This window comes from Cygnus olor, chromosome 1, assembly GCF_009769625.2.
Source record: "Cygnus olor isolate bCygOlo1 chromosome 1, bCygOlo1.pri.v2, whole genome shotgun sequence".
NCBI lineage: Eukaryota > Metazoa > Chordata > Aves > Anseriformes > Anatidae > Cygnus > Cygnus olor.
The window spans coordinates 55,902,131-55,924,573 of record NC_049169.1 but is presented as its reverse complement, the minus strand read 5'-3'; the positions used below and the strand labels follow the sequence as shown (position 1 = coordinate 55,924,573).

Genomic DNA, 22,443 nt, shown 5'->3' with positions numbered 1-22,443 from the left:
GAGACTGCTTACTCAGAAAAAAACAGTTTGAACACCTTGTCACTGATAAGCAGGAAACAATTTAACAGTCAGAGCAGACAACAATAAAGGAGATAGTCTTGCGCCATCAGATTTCCAAATTAAAGGTTGCACAGCTCAACAAGTGCTAGCAGTGAAAAGAACTAGACAACATATTGGCTAATCAGTATAACATGTCTGATGAAAAAAGTAACAACTGCAACTATTTAAAACAACTGCATATATGCTTCGTAGTGCAAAATGATCTACCAACGTAAGAAAAGCACATGCATCAGAAACCTAGTATCATGAACACTTAATGTCCTTCTGCAGCATTAAGACATTGTTCCAGAGCAGCTATCACTTCAAACACTTCAGAGAGATTGAATGATTTATTTGGTCTTGAGCTTCCTGTTCCACTTACCCGTTTGGTTTGTTCTAACTGTTCTGCCAGCTCTTCAATGGCTTGTGAATGTTTCTGTCTCATCTCTTGGATTTGAGCCTCATGAGTCTTTGCCTCATCCTCAAGGGTCTTCTTCAAAACCGTTACTTCTTGTTCTCTCTTTGACCTGCAAAATTCACAGCCTTCATTTAGATGCCAAGGAACGAATCAAACAGACGTGCATATCCACAAACAGTATCTAATACAGAAAAACACCAAGGTTTGGTTAACCCTTGAAGCTATAAAGACACTTTTCAAAGTTAGAACTTAGCTTTGTAAACCTTTAAATACAATCTCGCAACATTATTTTCAGCCTAAGATGTAATGGTCTGAAAGCATGAATGTTTCAGGGTATCACTACCATTAGGGTTAGGGATCAAATTAACTTTCTTGCATCATACCAGAGAATGCAGTCTCGTACTACAGCTTGCACACTACCTCTTTCTGTAGTCACTGAGGCTGCTAACCAGCCTGCTCTGATAAAGAAAAAGACTTGCTTTAGTGAGAGACTGAATGCATGAACTTTCATTATAAAAGTCAAACTCAAAACTAGACAAGACAGCACAGCCACATGTTGGAGTTACCTGAGCTCCTGCTGAGCAGCTGTAGAATCTAAGGTGTCTTCTAGCTCTGTTTTCAATGCCTCCAGCTCCTCTCCCAGGTCCCGCTTCTGTTTTTCAGCTTTATTCCTGAATGCTCTCTCTGATTCCAGGTCTTCCTGTAGCTCGGTGATCTGGGATTCGAGTTCCCTGATTTTTTTCAGGGCCATGTTCTTCTGAGCTGCCTCTTCTTCCACCCTGTGTTCAACATAGGGTTCTGGTCAGAGCCAGATTTAAACCATACATAAATGAAAACCACCTGTCCTACCAAGAACAATCAAGAAAAAAACTGGTATTGGTCAGCTCTATGTGATTACATTCAAACTTTGATCCATACATCATCTACAAATTCTAAGTTCTAACTCCCAATACTTGAGAGAGCACAATTACTTACCTTAAAGAAGGGGACAGAGAAAGACTGACAACAGAAGAAAGCAGAAGAGAAAGCACCATTTACATTGGAAATTGGACACTTTACTGAATAGATGAATATAACTACCACAGAGAGATAACATGTTGCCACTACTTTTTAAGCCCCTCTGAAATCCTACTGCTCCAGTGAAACATGCACAGCACACACTGCATTCATAGACTAGCTCTGTAAAGACAGTGTGGCAGTAAACAGCAGCCAAAGAATTCTGATGCCAACGACACAGATCTTAACAGTCTGCAGACTAAAATACGCAGATTTCACTTACTCCCAGTTCCAAAGTAGCACAAGACAAGAAGAAATACTTCCTAATAATCTGGCAGGCCCACAGGTCAGGTTCTCACCTAGCTAAGGCTGCCTGTAGCTCCTCTTCCTTCTTGGCCAGCTGCATTTTGAGTTCTGCAATCTGAGCCTGCAGCTCAGCAATCTGGTCATGCAGATCAGTGGAGTCTCCTTCAAGCTTTCGACGAGTCTTTTCCAATTCTTGCCTCTGCTTTTCTTCACGTCGCAGGCGTTCTGATGGAGATGGAGACACAGTAAGTTGCATAGACAACACACAGTCATTCAAAGAACATTGTACAAGGCAGAGAAAAAGCTATTTAAGCAAGTATCTTTTCCAGTTATAAAACCATACAAACTAGCTTCAGTGCACTATTCTGTTAGGATCTATACACGCAGATGGCTCACATATCTTGTACTTAAAACATACCTGCACAATTTTCCTCTCCCTATTCTTACATTCAAATTTCCTTCCCCACTTCATTGTAATAAACAACTAGCACAAAGCCAGTCTCTCCCAACACCCACACTACACAGGCACTCAATAAGTGATGCTGAACACACGGTCCACTCTCCCCTTACTGCAACTGAATCAGCTGTCTCCTGCTGTGTTAACCTAACCAGCCCTGTGATAAAAGGTGCCTCTAGCTTGAACTCTGAAGAACTTGCACAAACAGAGTATCAAAACCCACACTAACCCTGACAGATTGATGCTGCCGGAAGGAGAAAGGTAGAGACACTTCCACAGCAGGAGAAGAAAGAGAACCAGCCTCTCTTCTCCATTGGCCTGCTGCTTTGGAGAGAATTTTTATTTAGACCAAGGGCTCAGCTGACAAGGCATATAACCTTCAGCCAGCCACCGAACAGCTCTGTCAAACTGATCAATAGCATGCACACTACAGACTAGTTTTTAACCCCTCAAAAACTGTAGTGAGACTAAAGCTCTGGAAATGAAACTGAAATTCCACAGATTTTTAACAAGAAACCACCTACAACTGAACAAGCAAGTCCTCTGCAGGATATGTCTTATTAAATAAAAAAGTACTACCTTCCAGGTCTGTGATCATGGCCTCATGTTTGTTCTTGAGTTTGGCTAAGCTCTTGGATTTCTCCTCTTCCTCTGTTAGGTTTGTTGTAAATTCAGACATTCTGTCTTCCAACAGTTTCTTTTCCTGCAGAATTGAGAAGCCAGTGTCAAGGTGGTTGCTGGAATTACAGGAGGCTTTCCAGAGTTGACTGTGCTTAAAGATGTTAGTGTCATTAGTGCCTACTCCTGCTACAAGGAAACTTGGAAGGAAATAAATCCTTTAAGGATTACAGATAGTATCCCAATAAATGGTGATGTACAGATTTGTATCTGACAGCCCTTTCAAAGCTTAAAGGGAAGTCTGTTTATGAAATAACTGAATAGTATTTGGCATAATGCAAGAGAAAAATATTTCCTCACTTTTGTTAGTTAGTCAAGGCTATTTAAGTATCATAACAATACCTGTAAAGAACACAGGCAGCTAGTTTCATAAATGCAGGTCAGATCTGCCAATCACCAGACTGAATTCATTCTTAAGCTTCCCATAAAAAGAGGAAGGTCAGCCTTTGGTGGGTAGCTCCAGGAGAGACATCAAAACATCTTTAGCCTGCATAGGAAGCAGCAGAAGTCTTACCTTGGCCAATTTGAGATTCTGATCTTCCAGAACTATCATATGTTCTTCCAGTTTCTTCAATTTGGCCTCTGTGGTCACTTTTTCTAGCTGCAACTTCTGCCTTGTGCTTTCCTCTTCTTCAAGCTGCTCCTCTAGTTCCTTCACAACACCCATAGAAAAGCAAAGAATTTGTCAGTGCTGCTCACTGGTCAATAAAACCAGCACAGTGACGATACTAGAACTTTGAGTGTTTCTTTACCCTTCCCTTCAAGGTAATATTAATGCTTTCCGGAAGTGACTTCTATCATGACTTGATGCAACATATGGTATTCTAGTAAACAAATTTTATAGCAGAATAAACAAAACTATTTTTCAAAGAATAAAGCTATTGTTCTCAAAAAACCTGGTTAAAGCAAAGACTTGCCCAGTTATTTGACAAGTAGGTATAACCTTCATCTTCAAGAATGGAAGAGCACATTCCAGCTGACTGTCTGAACGCCCCAGGCTCAGCAACAGAATTGCTCTGCCCTGTTAATTCCATGGATAGAATTTTCTATGCTACTTCTTTTATTATTGTTCTCTCTCTCCTGATTCCCTCCAAATGAAGACAAAATAACCACTCTAACCCTTATTATCCTCTTTCCTGACAAGAGATGGCATTCTTAGTGTATTACCTGAATGTTCTGCTGCATTTTCTTCTTTTCAGCCTGCAGATGTTGACACCGTTCTTCCTCTTCCTCTACCCTTGCTTCCAGGTCATGACATATCTCTTCTAGTTCTTGTTTCTTGGCTGTCAGGCGGGCTCTTATCTCCTCAGCTTCAGCACAGAGTTCAGTTTCTGCTTGCAACTGTTCTTGCAGTTGCATCTTCTCTGCCATTAGCTAGGCACAAGCCAGAAATGACCGTAAGACAAGCTCCAATTTACCAAATCACTAAGCAATCTGTATTAATTGAAGTTATGTGGTCCTGTGTTCTGCAGTTATATCTTAATGATAACTGGCAGCTGTCTTCTGCTGCTATTCTAAGGTTAAATGTCAAAATATAGTTTTTAAGTGTTTGGTCGTCTTCACAAACCATGCACAGCAGCCACATATTATTACATTAGCCTTAACAAACTTCTAGAGACTGTGCCCATTTGAAATAAGGAGATTGTTTAGTTTTTCCCTGCAAGAATAGCATAAACATCATCCCTACAGAAAAACAACCTTGCTGCCACCACCTGGGTTCCAAACAAAAAGGATTCCATTAATAATGAGGTTGAATTCAACCAGCCTGCTATAATACTCAGCCAAAGGCGATTTTTCTTCACATAATGGCTGTAGCAGAACAATAGTTATTCATTGTACAAAACGATATGCCAGAGGAACAGAGCTGGAGAGAAGGGCAGGGGACATCGAACAAGATGGCAGCTAAGTCACATATTTCAACTAGCAGGAATCCTGAAGCTTGACCATCAGACCAGTAAAGCAAAGAAGGAGCTCTTAAAGCAGTTGACCCGGTGGAGGGAATGAGGTTTACACATGACATTTGCAAACTCACCTGGGCCTGGAAGGTCTCCATCTCACTCAGTCTATTTTCTGCAGCTAGCTGCTTCTCCTTAACCTTTATTAGTTCTTCTTCCTTGGCCATCATCTCTTCTTCCTGCCTGCTTACTTGCAAAAGGGGCTTCACCTGAAAGGGAAACCAAGGGAATGAGATGTATTTCATGAACATAGAAAACATGAAGAAATGCTCTTGTACTTGATGAGCATCCTATTAAACAACATTTTTTGTACGTGTCGTGTCTGAAGGACTGACCAACTGTTTTGTCATGAACAATGGAAGACTCACAGAGGACTAGATACCATCTGTTTTGCCAGTAACACCCCCTCCTCCTGCCCAACCTTTCCTCCAGGATGGGATGCATCAGGAAAGGCATGGGTAAATTCCATGACCCCCAAGGACTAAGTAATAACAGCAGGATATCGATAAAGTTGCCATGCAGGGGAGCAATCCACAGCTCACAGGTAGGTCAATATAAACAATATACAAACACCACCCATCTCTGCAATCCCCCATCAAATAACATTAGAAGTCATTTCACAGGAAGAAGCAACCTCTGCTCTCAACTCTGATATAGCTGCAAACTCTCCATATTTAAAAAGTAAGAAATCCCATAAATCTAAATTAAATTAAAAGATAATTTCTTCACATGTTCATTGTCTTTATCAAGATAAAATACATACAAGTCTAACAGCAAGATCAGATCTCAGTGCTTTCATTTTACTTTTACAACTCTAGAGAAAGAGACTGCAAACCACTCCCCCCTAACAATTTTTGACTAGTCAAATTGATTACCAAGTAGTAAGGAACTCGTTGAAGTTGTATACCACCAAAGAAAGCAATCCTCTTCTAGGCATAAAATATCAAAAGATGACTTCTGCTTTCCTACAACATTACTTGCACATAGCCTTGCACTTGGTTTATGCAGGCATACTGCACAGATATAAAATTTGTTATGATATTCTCCCCCTAAATTAATCAAGGTGTAGTTGCAAGCCAGCCCAATTGTAATGGAAATGGTTTTTTTGCTCTGGTTCAACCTGAGAAGCTTAAATCACAACCATAACCTCTTGCCAAAATTACAAACGAAAAAAAATATATTACCTTGGTGAACAACCTCCACCATTGCCAGTTCCGCAGTTTCAAGTAGGCAGCACAGTTCCTCTGAAGCACTTTCATAGCTGTCAATTGCTGCTGGCGCTTGGCAAAGGCTCTGCAAGAAAAGTGGAGGTCAGACCACAAAGGAACCCACAATGGCATGCAATTCTCTCAACCAAGACCTCTCACAGATACCTCTAGATTATATTTTTAGAAGGTTCTCTCCTAAAAAAAGCAAAAAAAAATTTGCAGTGAACTTCCCCTAGCTTTTTAAGTCTTCTTCTGCTTAGGTAAGACTGATAATCTTTTCCTTTATTCAATTTTCTCTTTATTTAATAAAGTTTTTCTCCAGGGCCTTCTAATCTTAAAAGCCTCATTATTTTCACTTCACACAAGGAGAAGTGAAACAGAGGTGTGTTTTCCTGACAGGTATTACTCTTGTTTTTAGAACTGTACCATTTGCAGACCTATCTAACAGCTTAAGAGAAATCCCTGTACCTCCTGGATCAGTACTGTGCTAAGACCTTTTCATTATCACATCTGTAGCTTGCAGCTCTTCCACTAAACGTTGCCTGCTGTATAGTGATCCTACAGAGGGGAACAGACTTTACTGCTCTAGTAGTACGTAAGATAGTAGCACATATAGTTTCTTGCAGGTGCTAGAAGTCAAGCATTACAGGGATTGGAAAACTGTAAACCAACTATCAGCTGTTACATAAATCCAAAAATAATGGCTCTTCTGACCAAAAAATTAATTGGTAGTCTGTTTTTGAGGAGAAACTTGTACCTGAATAAGACAAGCACATGTTTACAATGTACTTTATAACATATGGTCCTTACTTCCTAGCCAGATAGCCTCTGCAACATGCTTGGAAACCAATAATAACATCTGTGATCTTCAGGTCTCTCTCTTCCTCAAGATGAGCAAGGACTCCAGCTCTGAAAAACACTTTGCTCTGTCCAATTCGGTAAAGGTTGGAATCCAGCTCTAATGCTTTGATCTAAAATGAGAAAAAGAGAAGAATATATCTATTGCACAGACTGCTTCACGTAAAACATCATAGAATACATGCCTCTCTCCACTGTCAAATACCCCTTCTTCCCCACAATAAGCCACTCTGGCCAGCCAAAGCTGCTAGCTCCTCAAAAGCCCTGTTCCAATTACGGGATTTGGAGCTCAGCCAAGCACAGCATGAAAGAGAGGCAACAAAAGACAGAAAGTACGATAGAAGGCATTGTTTAATACAACAGCACATCTAGTATCCAGAACTACAAGGATGCAGTGAGGAACATACGCCTCATCCCAAGGGTACTCTTCTTTTCCTAAAGGGAACACATCTGTTGATCCTTCCTATTTAATTTTTCCCAGTCCTAATTTTAAAGGAACCCCAACCAACTCTCCCTTCCTTTAAAGGATTTATTGTCCATGCTTATACTAGTTAAGAGGAAGAAAGTATATTCCTTTGAGACAGAATAAAAGGGAATCCCTTATAGTCAAATCCAATTCAGTGTCCCCTAGTCATCAGGCTACAAAGCCAAAGCTTTCCCTTTGAAGCAGGCAGTTCTGCAGAAATTAATGACAGACTTCACTGAAAGCACTTGTCAGCAGCAGGCCATTACAAAAAGTTTGTTGAAGCTTGTACTTAAAGTCCATGTCTAAAGATAACAATGCTTCTAAACATTTTGATTCCATGAACACTGTTGGCATCTCAAAGTATATACATCTGTGGAAACAAAAGGATCCACTTTGCCTATGATTATTAAATCCCATGCTAGTCAAGAGCCTCCAACTGTGAAGCCAAGACACAGCTTTCTGCACCCTCCTTCTCTCAGACAAAACATTTGTCTTTAGACTTTTGGTCTGTGAGTAGAAGACACATTTAACATGCCTATGGAATGCACAACTCCAATTTCCCCACCACATGCATAAAGCTTATTCTATTCAAGTAGAGTTCATAGAATGTCTTACCATCAGAACACAAGCCTGCTTTCCATCCATAAATCCTTTGGGAATTGCATTTGGAGTTAAGATTTCGTATCTGAAGAGTAAAAAGTATCAGATTAGTTACACAAATATTTGAAAAATAAAAAGTGTCAGTAATGAGTTCCTATGGCATTTTGAGTTTGACAGCTTATGGTCTTGTCAAAATTCAAAAAAATGCACATCTAGACAACAGAATATGAAGCAGTAGTCTCAGATGGGGTCCTCTACGCCTCACCTTAACTACATGCTTAGTAAAGAAGACAAAGATGCTTTGGGGAGGCTTTGTGCCAGGAAATAGCAAGGGGCAGATGTTCTCTGCCACTGTTTTGAAAGGCAGTAACAATCTAGTTGCAATAAAGTACTTCAGTTTTCAAACTTATATCTTAACTTTGTCAAGGTAAAGACTAATTTAGGTTCTTTTCCAGTCTTTACCTTTGCCTGAATTCCTGGAATACAACTCTGTTGGGGAAACCCTGGCGACAAATACGGATTCCCTCCAGCACTCCATTGCAGCGAAGTTGATCGAGTACCAAGTGGGGGTCTAGTTTTCCAGCCTAGTGAGGGGAAGGAAAAAAAATTATAAATACCATTAGGGCTTTACAAAAGGGACTTAACACCTCACTTCCCTCCCCCCCCCCTTTTTTTTAATATTCTCCTTTACCTTTTTCTCGTGATTGGGAATAATGCAACGGACGAAGTTGGGGTTGGTGTTCCTCAGGGTAGCCATCAGTTTAGCCAGCTGTTCTTTGTAAAGCTGTCCCACAGTTCGGAACATACCCTTCCTGGTCTTAAAGGCTCCTGGCAACGCTGTTTCTGACATACCAGCTACCTGATCCAGCCCAACAATACGGTCAACTAGAGAGAGCACAAGAAAGTGCATTAAGTTCTGCCACAACCAAAGAAAACATTGGAATGTACAAAGAACATCTGGGTAGAACAGGATAAATGAGAGGAGCTGCAGGATCCTTTTTGCTTCATCTCTACACAGATGTTGACTCCTGTACAGAACTTGTGCAGGGATAGGAGCAGGAAGGAAAAAAAGCAACAGCTCACTATAGGAATTTTGAGTGATGGAATCAAACTTATTCCCAAACAGTCTACTGATGCTCTGGAGGGCAGATCTGGAAGAGCAATCTAGAAGTGTGTTTCAGATGCTTCCACTTGCTTAGGTTATAATGAAAAACCAACAACAAACGAAGAGTTCCAGCTGCTAGCCAAGCAGAGTCAATTATTAGTTAACTCTGATCCAGAAGGGGCCACAGCTAGAGAAACAGCTCAATTTGATTCTTTAGTCACAGGCAGAACCGCCGTGACTGGTGATCAGAAAAGCCACATCTACTTGTCAACTGAGCAAACATGGTAAAACACATGAGAAACACCAAACCTCAAGATACCACTGTTTGAGTTATTTTGGAATACAAGTATTCTATGACTTACAGGCATGAATAATACCACTAGGAGAAAGTCACAACTCCCTGCCCCAACAGTTTCTCCACTATGCCACCATGACATCCAAGCACTGATGAAGCACTATCGTCTCGATGGGTGGACTGCAAGATCCTTTTTTTTTTTTCAATAGAAGCCATCTAGATCTGAGAGTAGCATGGGACAGAACAAACTAAAGCATTCCTTTTTCCCATTGCTCTACGACACTGAGATAAATATTCACCTACCCAACCAAAACCAATTGTATCACTATAAATTCCCACACCCTCAAGTATATTTTCTTAATGGCTTCAAGCTACTAGCTCACTTTACTTTCAGTGGTTGGCTGATGGCCACACTCAGGCTCCCAATCTTCACTTCGGAAAATATATAACTTGTGCTCAATTGGCTTCTGATTAAAAAAAACTGTCAAGAGAAATCCCCACAAGTGAAGAAATAAGAAAGGATAGATGCTCTCATTTACAGCTAATGTTAGTTTACTATTGCTCACTTCTAGATCAGCTATTGGAATAGGGTCAAGGTTGACTTAGAAAGAAAAGAAGGTTATGTTACTAGATGACATCACAGGGAAATCCACAGAAGACTGTCCCAGATTCTGTCTGGAACAATCCTCTTAAAAACTTGAGCCCTGCAATCTACATCAAGATAGCAAAAAGGACGGTCACTTGCAACAGAAGATCCAACTGAGAATAATAAATGAGAACTGATCAGCTGTGGTTCAGTTGACATTTCAGTTCCAAAAGGCATGCGTGTCAACCTCACACAGCAAAGGCCTTGCTAGGCACAAGTTGCTGATGGCCATTTTTCATGCAGTACAAATGCCTTTGCCAAACTAACTTTTCTTTGAATAATCAGCAGCTGAAGTCAAATCCCAGCACCACAATCAATATTAAACTGAATTTCAGTTTAAACACAGTCTCAGAAATCTTCCTTCCAAATCCTGCAATGAAATACAGCCTTGCTGGCTCTATGTTCAAACAGCTGACAGGGATTTGGTTTTTAGTTGTTCCTATGCAAGACTTGCAGGAGCACCTTTAAGCACCTGAATGTGTCCAGCTGTCTTGTATCCACTTGCAAAGTGAGAGTTTTGCTTTAGTTTTACGTCCGTGAGGAGCTACTAGCACAAAGCGAAGGAAATGAACAAGAAAGACAAGCAGGTATGACAAAGGGACAAAGATAAGTTAATGGAAGCATTTCTTGCATGGCTCTAGGATGGCATTACACACGACACAACAGCTGGGTTTCTCAGTCACCTGGTTCTAGATGAAGAATAGGAAAGTGTTGATAGAAATAGGCTCTCTGAACGTTCTGCATCTCTGCAACAGACAGAGACGTCAAAGAAAACCCATGACAGAAAGTGACAGCAACAGTAAGACTCAAAAGCAGATAAACCCAGAGAAGATAGAGTAAAATACTGAACAACACTGCAGCAAGAACACACTAGTTGCAGGACTGAAAACCTAGATTCAACCTCAGATCTTATGTTTGAGTATTGCAGCTAAGCAAACTACTGGGACACATTAGCGCGTTCATATTTTATCCTAGCATTCTTGATTTGGAAAAATAATTGCTATATACACAGTAAGCTTAGTGCAAGTTGATGTATGTGAGCCCTTCTCTTGAGTTAGAGTGATTCTTTAATGCGATATCATGGTATAAGCAAAGGATGTACCAGATAACTCTCATGTTGGTGGCTTAGTCTTCAAGGAAAAAAGCAACATGGGTCGCAACAGATTTTTGGTGATCCGAAAACTCTTCCATGTAAAAACGGAAGAGAAAACATATAAGATTAATTTTAATTACATACCATCTTTCCACAACTCAGACACAAACTTATCCGACGACTGGTGGAGAAGAGTAGCTATGTTATCATTCAGTGGATCCATGTTCTTCATCAGCCACTCATCTGCTTTATAATCCACCTGCAGAAGATAAACATGTCAAGAAACTTTCTGCAGCACAGGATGCACTACGTCATGCAAAGTCTAAAAAAGCAGCATCAAGGTTTGCATAATCGACAGATGACTTAATCATTCTTGGATTTGTCATCTGAGCAAGCACACCTACAAATTCCAAACCCTAACAAACTGCTGAATGTTCTGTTCTGTCAGTAAAGGGAATGGATTTGCAATACCAGTGTGCATCACCCTGAGCGTGAATCAAAACACAACTGTATCACCATTTTTGGTGATGAAGTCTTGATGCAAGGTTTATAAAAAGTATCTCCAATCTCAACAAGTCAAAGAGAACATACTTAAATTGTTGTCAGTTTGTTGTGTCTTCAGCTACACATATATAACTTGCAGGCAAATCTCTTTAGGCTCTGTAAGGTCCACAGCTATGGGACAGCTTTGTGAGGTTCCCCAGTGGTTTCCCATGTTCTCCCATACTTAGCCACTTTGGTAAGTAGCCATTTCTAAGAAACAGTAGCTAAGCAGTGGAAAATACAGCAGATATTATTTGTGTTCACATTTTAGCTACAAATTCTTTACCTTGCCAGCATAATGTATGATACAGAAGTCAGCTTTGTCTTTCAGCTGTTTTGGCTTCTGAAATTTGGGGTGGGTGCCTTGTTCTTGTACAACTTTTTCCACAAAGCTTTTGTCTGTTGCTTTTGGGAACCAGCACTCTTCATCCAGCAGGGCCAGTATACCAGGTGGGCCAGCCTTAAAAGGAGGAAAATATCAACTCATCATTAAATACTTGACTACATCAATGATTAACAACTTTGAATGGCTAGAAAAAAAAAAGGACACTTATACTTGATTCCTATCACATTCACCTGTTCTGTGGTATCAGAACAGCTACTGTCATACTAATAGAAATTATTAATAATATCTCAAGATCCTCATCTGAAATCTGATCATCTTTATAGAAGGTCTCTTTCATGACATTTGTCCCAGTGACACAACTACTGCAGCCATTTCTTGCTGCTCAAGAGTAAGAGAACAAGCTTCTTACCGGCTTCTCTATGAGGTCAATGCAGGGCTGCAGATCCAGGCCAAAGTCAATGAAATTCCACTCTATGCCCTCCCTCTGGTACTCCTCTTGCTCCAGAATGAACATGGTGTGGTTAAAGAGCTGCTGCAACTTTTCATTTGTGTAGTTGATACACAACTGCTCAAAGGAGTTCAGCTAATGGAGAAAAAAGGTAGAAAGAAATTTGAACCGTTGCTTTTGAGGAGGCATCTACTATTCCCTTAGCAATAAAGATCACATCTAGAGTTCAGCAACTCTAAGCTAGTGTTCTGTCAAATCTCTGGGGTGGACAGCCCTTTGGCAATAACCCCTCTTGCTTATGAACTGTATTTCCTGTCACATGCTGCTGCATCACTGTGTCGATCCCCAGGGAAATTCTCAGACACTGTTCCTCATTCTTCGCAGAAGAATGTTCAGTTGTAAACAGCAGCAGAATTACTGCAGCTACTTAACCCAGGAGCAGAAAAGCCTCCGCTTTTCTCACAAACTTAGAGCTGGAGCATCCTCTTCATATCATGAGGAGGCAATGGAAGCCTGAGGACAGATTCGTAACAGTGTATGGACTGGAAAGTCTTTTTTTAATCCTCACATATAAAATCAGAATGAGAAAAGTGAAGGAAACTTCTTCAACACATCCTGATTTCTTCAAACTGTATGGATATGGTTAATAACCAAGGATGTATTTTCATGTTAGACCATACTTAATCTAATGCAGCTGCTGGACAGAATGGTTCTCTTCTACTTCCTCCATCTTCCAGTAATCCCTAACCATGCATTTCCACTCCCTTCACATTTTTATGAGATCCAGCAAACCATTAAACCAAAGGTAGAGTTAGATCAACAACCTGATCAGAGAGAAACAAAGCAACTTTCCTGTGGCTTAGTTTTCCACTTCATGAATAAATTGGTCCAATTAACCTTGCAGCTGCACATGAGCTAGATTCAGCAAAATCAGGTCGACAGGAGTTGCCTGGCTGGGATAATGGGGATGGCAGGACAGATCTTTTCTGGTGGCAGCCTGTGATTACTCCAGATTAAGCATAATGCAACGCCACATTCTGAAATTGTAGTTTCATAGACAATGATTTGGCCTAACAGTTCACTGCTACCTATAGAGGGAGCTCTCACTTCCCCTTTTCCACCTGTCCCTCAACTTTCCTTCAGCTGTTCCTCTGCCACATTTATCTTGCATCAACTTTTGTGCTCAGATCCCCCTTTACAGACTGACTCAATTATAAGCCACCCTAAGAAAAAAATAAATTTCTGCAGTGCTACAGAGGTGAACAGTACGAGAAAGTGCAGCCAGGAACAGGAGAGTGGAAAAGGTGAAAGATCACCCGTTTTCTTCAAGAAACTGTTACATCAGTTTAGCTGTATGTGAAAAAAAAAATCTGATCCCCAATTTTCACACTTCTCACAGAATGGAGAATACACAGGTCAGAATATGTTGATTATGTTTTGGTCTACCCTGTCTTTGTCTTTCCAAAGCTCAGCAGCAGGAAGAATTTCTAACAATTATTTATGATGCCAATAGGTTTCAGTGGATTATCTTTTAAATGTTTTGGGACAGACTAATAGGACAAAACTTTAAGTCCAGTGGTGATCCATAACTCTGTGACATGTTTAAAGACTTTTTTTATAGGTTAGCAACCTCTTACTTAGTAATTTTGTTCTAGAGAGAATCATGAACATCTGAAACTATGAAGTTAAAATAATTGTGATGCGCATGACAAATATAAAGTAATGAGATAAAATATTTGCAGAATATGCAAAATAAGAAAGAACACATTATTAAGTAACCTGACAATTCATATTGGCAGGGATCTCAAATAAAAGCAAAATATACATTCTTTCCAAAACTATCGTATTTTCTTCCAGTTTTAAAGCAATTTCCCTCAGTGGTCCTTGTTCTGTGGTAAACTGTGCTGAGTGCAAGGACCTGACATCTGCTTACCTCAAAAATCTCAAAGCCAGCAATGTCCAGAATCCCAATGAAGGATGCACCCTGTCGCTTGGTCTTATCCAATGCCTTGTTGATACGCATAACCAGCCACCGGAACATACGTTCATAAGTGGCTTTAGCCAGAGCCTCAATGGCAAAGTCAGCCTAAGCAGAACAAAGACAAAGATCACAAGTTGCATTATTATCCAAAGGTGCAGATTACATTGTTTTGACATATAATTGCCTAACTGTAGTCTGAGATCATCTCTCCACTACTGAACTCACTGAAGAAAGCTCATTTCATAGATTATTCCCAATAAAAAGCAGATGGCACAGCGATACTCCACGAACAGGCGTGAAGAATTTCTCATTAAATTAGCATGTCAAAGACACCTTTCAGGACCCTGTCTATTGGAAAAAACAAAGCCTAGTATTCAAGAAAGAAAAAGTGACACCCAGTCCCTTCCAAACTAATACAGCACATTTACGTATGACCAAAGAAAAGCATTAGAATTATTTTGCAATTTAGGATTTGTGAAATTTACTTCCCCCCCTCAACGCTGCTACCCTATGATTGACACAAAAAATACAATATACAGTAAATGTCAAAACAGAAGGGCAGTTAGTGACTATTTCTACATTTCACTCTCTTCCCAATCCCTTTCATGTTATGGCGGCATATTTATATACACTGAAAATAATGATGTTTTCAAATAATGATGCGTTCAAATAATGATGCGTTTATGAAAAAGCCATGCAGGGAGTAAGCACAGAGGTTTTGCTCCTTTTAGGAAGCTACTCGTTCCTAGTTCAGGTTTCATTTAGAACAAGCAGCACAGTCTGATTCAAGACTATTAAGAAACATACAATCAGTTTCAAGGGTGAGCCACAAGTTCTTCCACCCTAGCAGTTGACCTATTCAAAAATGATGTTTTCTATATTACAGCAACTTGAAAATGTCATCCTTGCATAGAGCACTGAAGCAGCTTACTCCCCTGGGACAGCCAGTTACTAAAATTATGGGAATTGCACTCTCATTTTTTCCTCAGATGAGAAAGAGCGCTACAGGGGCAGGGTGACTTCTATTTTTATACAGATCAAGAGAGCTAATACTAGAAGTAATGCAGATGTTACTTCACTCAAGTATGGTTGCCATACATTGCAGCCATGAAGATGACTATTAAATGCTATGGAAACTTCTTACGCATTTGTTAGCTTTGCGGCAGCAAAATTAAAGACAAAAGTACTCATTCACTTATACAGAATGCGTACCTGTTCTTTGGTCTGAGCTTTCTGGACATAATCTCGTCCCACTTTGATACGAGGAGTCAGGATACCTCTGGTGAAATCCGTCACATTGATACCCAAAAGATGAGACACTTTCTGAGCAGCTAAAGAGAGGAAGAGGAAACAACAAAGATATTAACTTTCTTGTTGTTATTGCTTTTCTTAAAGAAAAAGAGAAAGAAAATCATTCCTGCAACTGTATTCCCAAGAGAGTCATGAAATTGCTTTTAAAAAGCCATTAAGTGAAGAGCAGGTTAATGAGACAAAGAAAGTTATCTTCAAGAAGAAAATCTCCCCTAAAAACTCTTGCTACCCATACTAGAGGTTAATGAGTTTCTTTGGAAACCACAGGAGTAAATTTGACACAGTATTCTCATAGTGCTAAGTCATAACCTGGAAGCTTCAGAAAGTTCAGTCTACAATCAATTTAAAGATACCACAAGTGACTGACTTCTTAATCAAGCTAATTGCATTGTCTTCATCTACTAATTAGTTTTTGAGGCAACTCTTTCTATTTCAGATTACAACTCTACTTCAGATTAAAGAGCCAGAGAAATCAAATAGCTTACTCTCCTCCCCAAGATGCCAGTTAAAGCATGTTTTCTATAATAGTCCAAAATATAAACACTTGAAGAGCAATTAGCCACCTCTTACACTTCTGCAGTACATCTACAATGATACTCTAAGATAAGTCTACACTCTACATATTCCAGTAGAGTAATCCTTTTCATCTGGTCACCATCAAGTGTACTTCCTGCCTATGCTTGTCACAAGAACAGTGCCACATTCCTGCCCATGGGTGGCTGCAAACCCATGCATGGTAAAACAATATGTTGGTTGGTTTTTTTTTTTTTTTTTTTTTTTTTTTTTTTTTTTAATATTTGTATGAAGGAGAATGTCAGCTCCTTTGACAAATAATTCACCTGCAGAAAAATAGGACTGCAGCATTCCTTACAAACTATAATTTATTTTTCTACTTGCAAGAACTTCCTGTAGGCTTTTTTCTATGGGGCTTTCTTTGGGGTGAGGACAGGAGATAGGTTACCTGTATTGTCTGGCATAGAGGCTTGGTCTGTGTTGCGCTCCTTCTTGAAGACGATGTTGCCAAGTTGAAGAACACCTGAGATAACCTTCAGCAGACCTTTTGAAACAATAATAGCTCAGTGTCAGACAGCAGCAAAAGCCCTGATATGACCTAGTTAACCATGTCAAAAGGCAAGAGGCTTCTCTCAAAGATCAATTTGGAATTGGGAAAAAAACACCACACGTAAGTAATTTGTCTATGACTCCCATTCCGGGCACAGGACTTTCCCTGTCCCTCCAATGCAAGACTATGCAGCCTGGGAACTTAACCATTCTCAACTTCACTACAGCAAAGCTGGAGACAAGATCCAGGGCCATGCCCCATCTTATAACATTCACATTTTTTGTGAAGATGTTTGTTCTGTTAAACGCAGGAAAGAAACAGTTACGAGTACAAACCAATTAAGGGAAGGAAGATTATGTTCCTTGAACCTCATATTACTTTAAGCTACCTGACCAAGGTCTGTAGTCCATACAGACATACATTACAGTTACAATATATGAAGGGCAGCAGGATGTGAGCAAAAGTGCCCATGCCATAATTATTGCTAATCACATGCTGAATCATCCCTTCCTTTGTTACATGATGTATTCATGTTCTTTGATCACTGCACATCACAAAAGCAGCATCAGATGCTGGGACAGGAAAAAGAATTTCAGTGTCACAGCATCAATTCAATTTTTACCATATATCAATCAAAGCTCATTGCATAGCAGCTTCTAGTTGCCTTGAGCAGAGTAAACTGCCAGTCACTTGCAAAGAGATCTTGGGCCAGTGATTTTTTAATCCCCTAATTTCTACCTATTACAGAAACAGCTCCTTTAAAACAGTATCATTTTGATGGCAGAGCAAACAAAGGCTCCACAGATTCTGTATCAGGACTAACAAAAGAGAAGCATATATGCTCCTAGTGATGTATTTTGAAATCCAGTGTTTTGGCAGCTGAAACTGGAGTCCTGGCACTTGGACATACACCTTGTTTTGATGGTGTCTCATAGATGAAGATAGATAGCATTTAGAGGCTACATCAAAACTAAGCAAGCTTACTGGCCAGCCAGTTACTCCATGTATTTTTGTTTTCAGCCTAAAGGAACATTAGTGCACTTCACACCTTGAACGGCAAGAACAAAATACTAAAGTTATCTTTGCTGCAGTGGTTGGAACCAATAGCTCATCCATGTGGCAGCAAAGACATACCCTAGAGCATACATAAAAAGAAACTCAAAAAACAGAGCGTAGCAGGTCATCTGAATGAGAAATTGGGCTGCCAATTATTTAATTCTGTTTAGGCAAACATGTCTTCACCTCCATATAGCAGTTTCAGTCTCAGATGACTCAGGATTTCAAGAATAGTATTAAGTTATGAATAACAAAAGAATGGATTTATAGCAGACTGGACTGTGAAGAGCAATAGCTAAGGCATAGGCACATATCCCCTACAGTCACAAGAGCTACAGCATCCAGCAAAAGAAGCAGTGACCTTTAAAAAAAACGGATGCTTGCAATATATGGGAAAAAAGTCCTATTTTATAAGATCTTATACATTTAGAAACTGAGATTGGGCAGAACACTGGTTCCCAACCAGTAAGGAAGGTTATAAATGACTGGTGAGTAAGCATCCCTGCATTTTGTGCTGGCTGCATAAAAGGCACTATAACCAGGCCATTCTCAAAGTACTAATCCAGCACCGGCTGGATTTGATACTTAAAAGGCATTATTTAGGAAGTGGGGGAGCACTCATATCTTGGAAGTATTATTCATAAACTGGATAGACAGCCCTCAAACTGGGAACAAAAACAGCAAACAGAAGTTCGTTTTTGTTGGCTGTTTCACTTCTAAGATTAACTGTGTTGGTACATCCTGAGGTGGGTCACTACAAAGCTACTAAGTTCATCGCTTGCACGCTGTTCACACTTTGTAGTGGGGGGAGAGTTAGGAGGAGGGGGAAACCAAGCAACAACAACAAAAAAAAAACCACCCAAGAATGAAACCAAACCAAAAATAAAGCTCCAGAAAAATGCAATCTGTTCCCTCCTTCATTTCCTCCCTTCAGAGGACTCATACCTATCTGCTCTTCATCTGGGATGCCCATGATCCTCATTGCTTCCATGGTCTCCTGAAACATATCTTTGTCTTGCTGACCCGGGATTGTAACGTGCCCATTGGACAGGAAGCGATATTTGTTGTAAGGCTCCAGGAGCAGATCAGCTTAGGAAAAAAAGGAGAAAGAAGTTACTACGGCTTTTTTTTTTAATATATATATATAAATAGACAAGCTACCACTGAGAGCAAATTTCTGCCTTGCACATGCTAGCAGATGCTGGAGGAATCGGAGATTAAGATCAGTTTTACTAACAGATGAACATTTTTCTGCTTTATTTCTTTCAATTCCCTCTTCTAGAATACTCCACCAAAGAAGTGCCAATCATCATTATGCCCTAAGTGCATAAAAAGCACAGATAACTTGAAAATAAATTTGCCTTCATTTTCAGATACCTCATTTGTTTCAAGTCACAGGAAGGTTAGTATATAGCTCTTGAAGTAGTAGCAACTATGAGAAAAGTCTTCTCCTTCTGTTGTTCCTCCAGATCAATTTGCTGCTCTCATACAACATGGACTCCAACTACTAAAGAACAGATTAGGCTGAGGCTTTAAAACTAGGTGCATCCTAGACTTCTAGATTGCTTAAGCGCCAGACACTTTGCTCCATTCAATTAAACACTGAGTACATCACTGTAGGACCATTCCTGCACTAGAAGGGTTTACATCATACAAGACGAGACTAAACACAGGACAGTGATTTAGATAAGGAAGGGTGTAGAGTCATTGCTGGCAAGGAAACAAGTACAGGAATGAACCAGAGAAGCAAGTTTTCAGGAACTGGGAAGTGTAGTGAGAAGGTAAAGGGATATGTGCACGTGCAGAAGAGGAGGAAGAGTGACCATACCTAAAAGGGAGAGGCAAGAAACTATGAAGGAACAGGTGCTAGCATACAAGTGTTTTGGACCCTCTGCCACAGTGCTGAGGAACCCCATAATTAAAACAACAATCAAACTTACTCTTCAGATGTTCCCCTGCCCCAGACAGCAGGTAGTAAAAGATGTGGAAGGTTCTCTCCTCCTTGGCTTGACGGATTGCACGTGACTTCTCCAGGAGATCTTCTGAGAGTCAAGGCATATGGCAGGACGTACAAATCACTTCCTATTCTATGGCAGGAGAAAAACTAGCAGTACCTGATGTTCTTGTGCCCATTAACAGGGGTATTGATTTAGCAATCATTATCAGCCAACAACCCACTGAGCTTCTGGCCTCAGTTCCCTGAACCTCTGACTGATGGCTATGATACGAGAAACTAAACTGATAAACAGAGAAATAGTGGCCAACTATCCGTACTTGCCCTGCACAAAAGTGAGAATGGCATGTGAAATTCCAAAGCTATTCATCTTATCACGGTTTGTTGCTATCTCAGCCTCCTATGATTAGAACTCATTCACTCAGAAGAGATTTCCACCACAGTCACAAAATGCGATATGAAGAGACGGGAGACTACAACAGTAATCTTGCTAGCATAAATTAAAGTGCCTCCTGCCACATTCTCAACCTGGCAAACACAAGTAAGGTCTGATGAGATTGCTAAACATTATTACTGCCACACTCTATAGCCTGTAACTTTTAAGTGGCTACAGAAAGGATACAGGTCTCAATATTGGCTCCAACAATGTAGCCGTTGACATCAAAGTTGATTCTGATGAACTTGCCCTGAGAGGAAGATATTAGTAATAACATTAGCATTCACTCTGTGCATAACAGCAGTGAGCAGCAAAGGCAAATCTGGTGTTTTTAATCCAGGAAAGGAAATATAGAACAGGTCAGGCAAGTTTTATGCAAAACATAAGGTCAGCCAGTAAGCAATGCCTGCTGATCATGACAACGATTTAACAAACAAGACACCAAATACTTACCTGTAAATAAAGACAGGCAGCCTACAATTCAGCTTAATTATGGTTTGACCTAGGTTTCCCACAACCAGAGCATTTTCAGTTTCATGCACTATACATTTTGGATAGTTCTCCCTCCCTCAACCAGCATCAACCATTTCCATTTAGCTCCAGCTCTGGCTTTTAATTTTTCTCTCTGCCACTGTCTACCTCTCCAGATCATACAAAATAAAGATCCCTGTTTGCTTGACAGGATAAAACTGACCGTAATAAATTTAGAATAAAAATTGGTGCAGATGACTTCTCCATACTAGAAACCTACCAGCAGCATTTTCTGGATAATGCACTGAATGAAATTCTCTTCCCAGATTAATTTGAGGTAAGTCTCACAGACAGTTGCCCTATCCCAGGATAGCAATTCACCCAAAAGCATAACAAGTCCTTCCCCTGGAAAATTAAGGATATTGGCAACCATGCTGGATAGTAATACTCACAAATCTGGACGAGTTGTCATTCTTTACTGTCTTGGCATTTCCAAAGGCCTCCAAGATGGGATTAGCCTGGAGTAACTGTCTTTCTAGTTCTCCCTGGAGGGAAATCAGAAACGAATCAAGTAGGTAGCAGTCTGCTGCATTATGCCTGGGTCAAACCAGCACTGGAGTTTCAATTCACACTAGCTTGGCATGTTGTAGAGAAGCCATTTTAAACCTTAGGAGACGATCCCTTAAACCTTCAAAAGGAGACTCATCAGTTATCTGGGTAAAACACGCATTTGCAAAAACACTTTATTCCCTTCTTCAACACACGGGTGTCCCAGTGCTGTCTTTCTGTTAAAAGGCAGCCTTTTAAAGCCACTTGGCCACAGCATCCCACAGACTTCCCAGGATCAAAAACATCATTCCATCCAAGATCAGGCCCCCATCGCAGAAATGTCTTGCCATCTAGGCAGGAAGAGTGAAAAAAAAAAATGCTTTCTTGCTACTGTGCGACAGCTCTGAACTCTGCTACTAGTAGGTTAAGAAGTTAGTCTGAAAAGATCTAGTGTTTGCAAAAAAACAAAACAAAAACAACAACAACAAAATTGCACGAGGAGTCTAGGTCTTCCACAATACAAACAAGCAAAAACCTCCTTTGTAAGGAGGCACACAAAAAAAGGAGAATTAGTGGTATCCCACAAACTGCATGATCGCTTGCATTCTACTGCCATATTTGCACACTCCTCCTACCCTCCAGGAACACAAAATGCTGGAGCTGCAGGAAAAAAAAAAATCAGAACCTTTATCCCTGCCAAGTGCTAGATCACTGGAGCATATACACCTTTCCCTTCAGGCTCTAGATGCCTCTCTCTTTGCTTTTAAAATCACATGTCCTCTGTGTTAAGGGTGTGGAGCATATTTCAAGACTAGCTGAAAAACTTCTAGAAACAGCAAACGATGGTTTAGATTAATGTTTCTCTTTTTAGCAGTTATCGCTAAATACTCAAGACTTTCTGTGCATGAGAGATGGAAACTGAGTTTGATCTGTGAAAACTGGAATGGCAGGGACAAAAATAGTTAAGGGTATGTGTAAAGGAAAATTGTTACAATTCATTTTTAAAGTGTTTTATAGAACAGGTCGGTCCTTACACTGTCCCTCTAAAAATACATATTAAAAAAAACCAGCACTTTTTATTGCATAAATATAAAAAGGGAGTACAACAGAAACCAAAGAAAGAACTAAACTGTTTCTAACTTCCACAATCACCTCACTTCATGCC

General features: G+C 40.1%; 1 protein-coding gene across 5 annotated transcripts in view; it reads right to left on the bottom strand.

Moving 5' to 3' along the window:
- The window catches only part of MYH9 (myosin heavy chain 9), a 69,374-nt gene that overhangs the window by 10,942 nt on the left and 35,989 nt on the right, over window positions 1-22,443 (bottom strand). For all 5 annotated transcript variants that reach the window (XM_040544781.1, XM_040544782.1, XM_040544783.1 and 2 more), the window contains 22 exons: window positions 21,182-21,274; window positions 20,445-20,508; window positions 19,809-19,907; window positions 18,814-18,957; window positions 16,711-16,806; window positions 15,651-15,769; window positions 14,391-14,543; window positions 12,419-12,592; window positions 11,950-12,123; window positions 11,265-11,379; window positions 8,673-8,866; window positions 8,444-8,565; window positions 7,997-8,066; window positions 6,868-7,028; window positions 6,034-6,142; window positions 4,927-5,058; window positions 4,062-4,268; window positions 3,409-3,546; window positions 2,796-2,919; window positions 1,813-1,984; window positions 1,024-1,236; window positions 422-566 (listed from right to left, as the gene is read on the bottom strand). In XM_040544781.1, coding sequence (XP_040400715.1) covers window positions 422-566; window positions 1,024-1,236; window positions 1,813-1,984; window positions 2,796-2,919; window positions 3,409-3,546; window positions 4,062-4,268; window positions 4,927-5,058; window positions 6,034-6,142; window positions 6,868-7,028; window positions 7,997-8,066; window positions 8,444-8,565; window positions 8,673-8,866; window positions 11,265-11,379; window positions 11,950-12,123; window positions 12,419-12,592; window positions 14,391-14,543; window positions 15,651-15,769; window positions 16,711-16,806; window positions 18,814-18,957; window positions 19,809-19,907; window positions 20,445-20,508; window positions 21,182-21,274 — 3,018 coding nt within the window. The remainder of the gene's footprint in view (window positions 1-421; window positions 567-1,023; window positions 1,237-1,812; window positions 1,985-2,795; window positions 2,920-3,408; window positions 3,547-4,061; window positions 4,269-4,926; window positions 5,059-6,033; window positions 6,143-6,867; window positions 7,029-7,996; window positions 8,067-8,443; window positions 8,566-8,672; window positions 8,867-11,264; window positions 11,380-11,949; window positions 12,124-12,418; window positions 12,593-14,390; window positions 14,544-15,650; window positions 15,770-16,710; window positions 16,807-18,813; window positions 18,958-19,808; window positions 19,908-20,444; window positions 20,509-21,181; window positions 21,275-22,443) is intronic.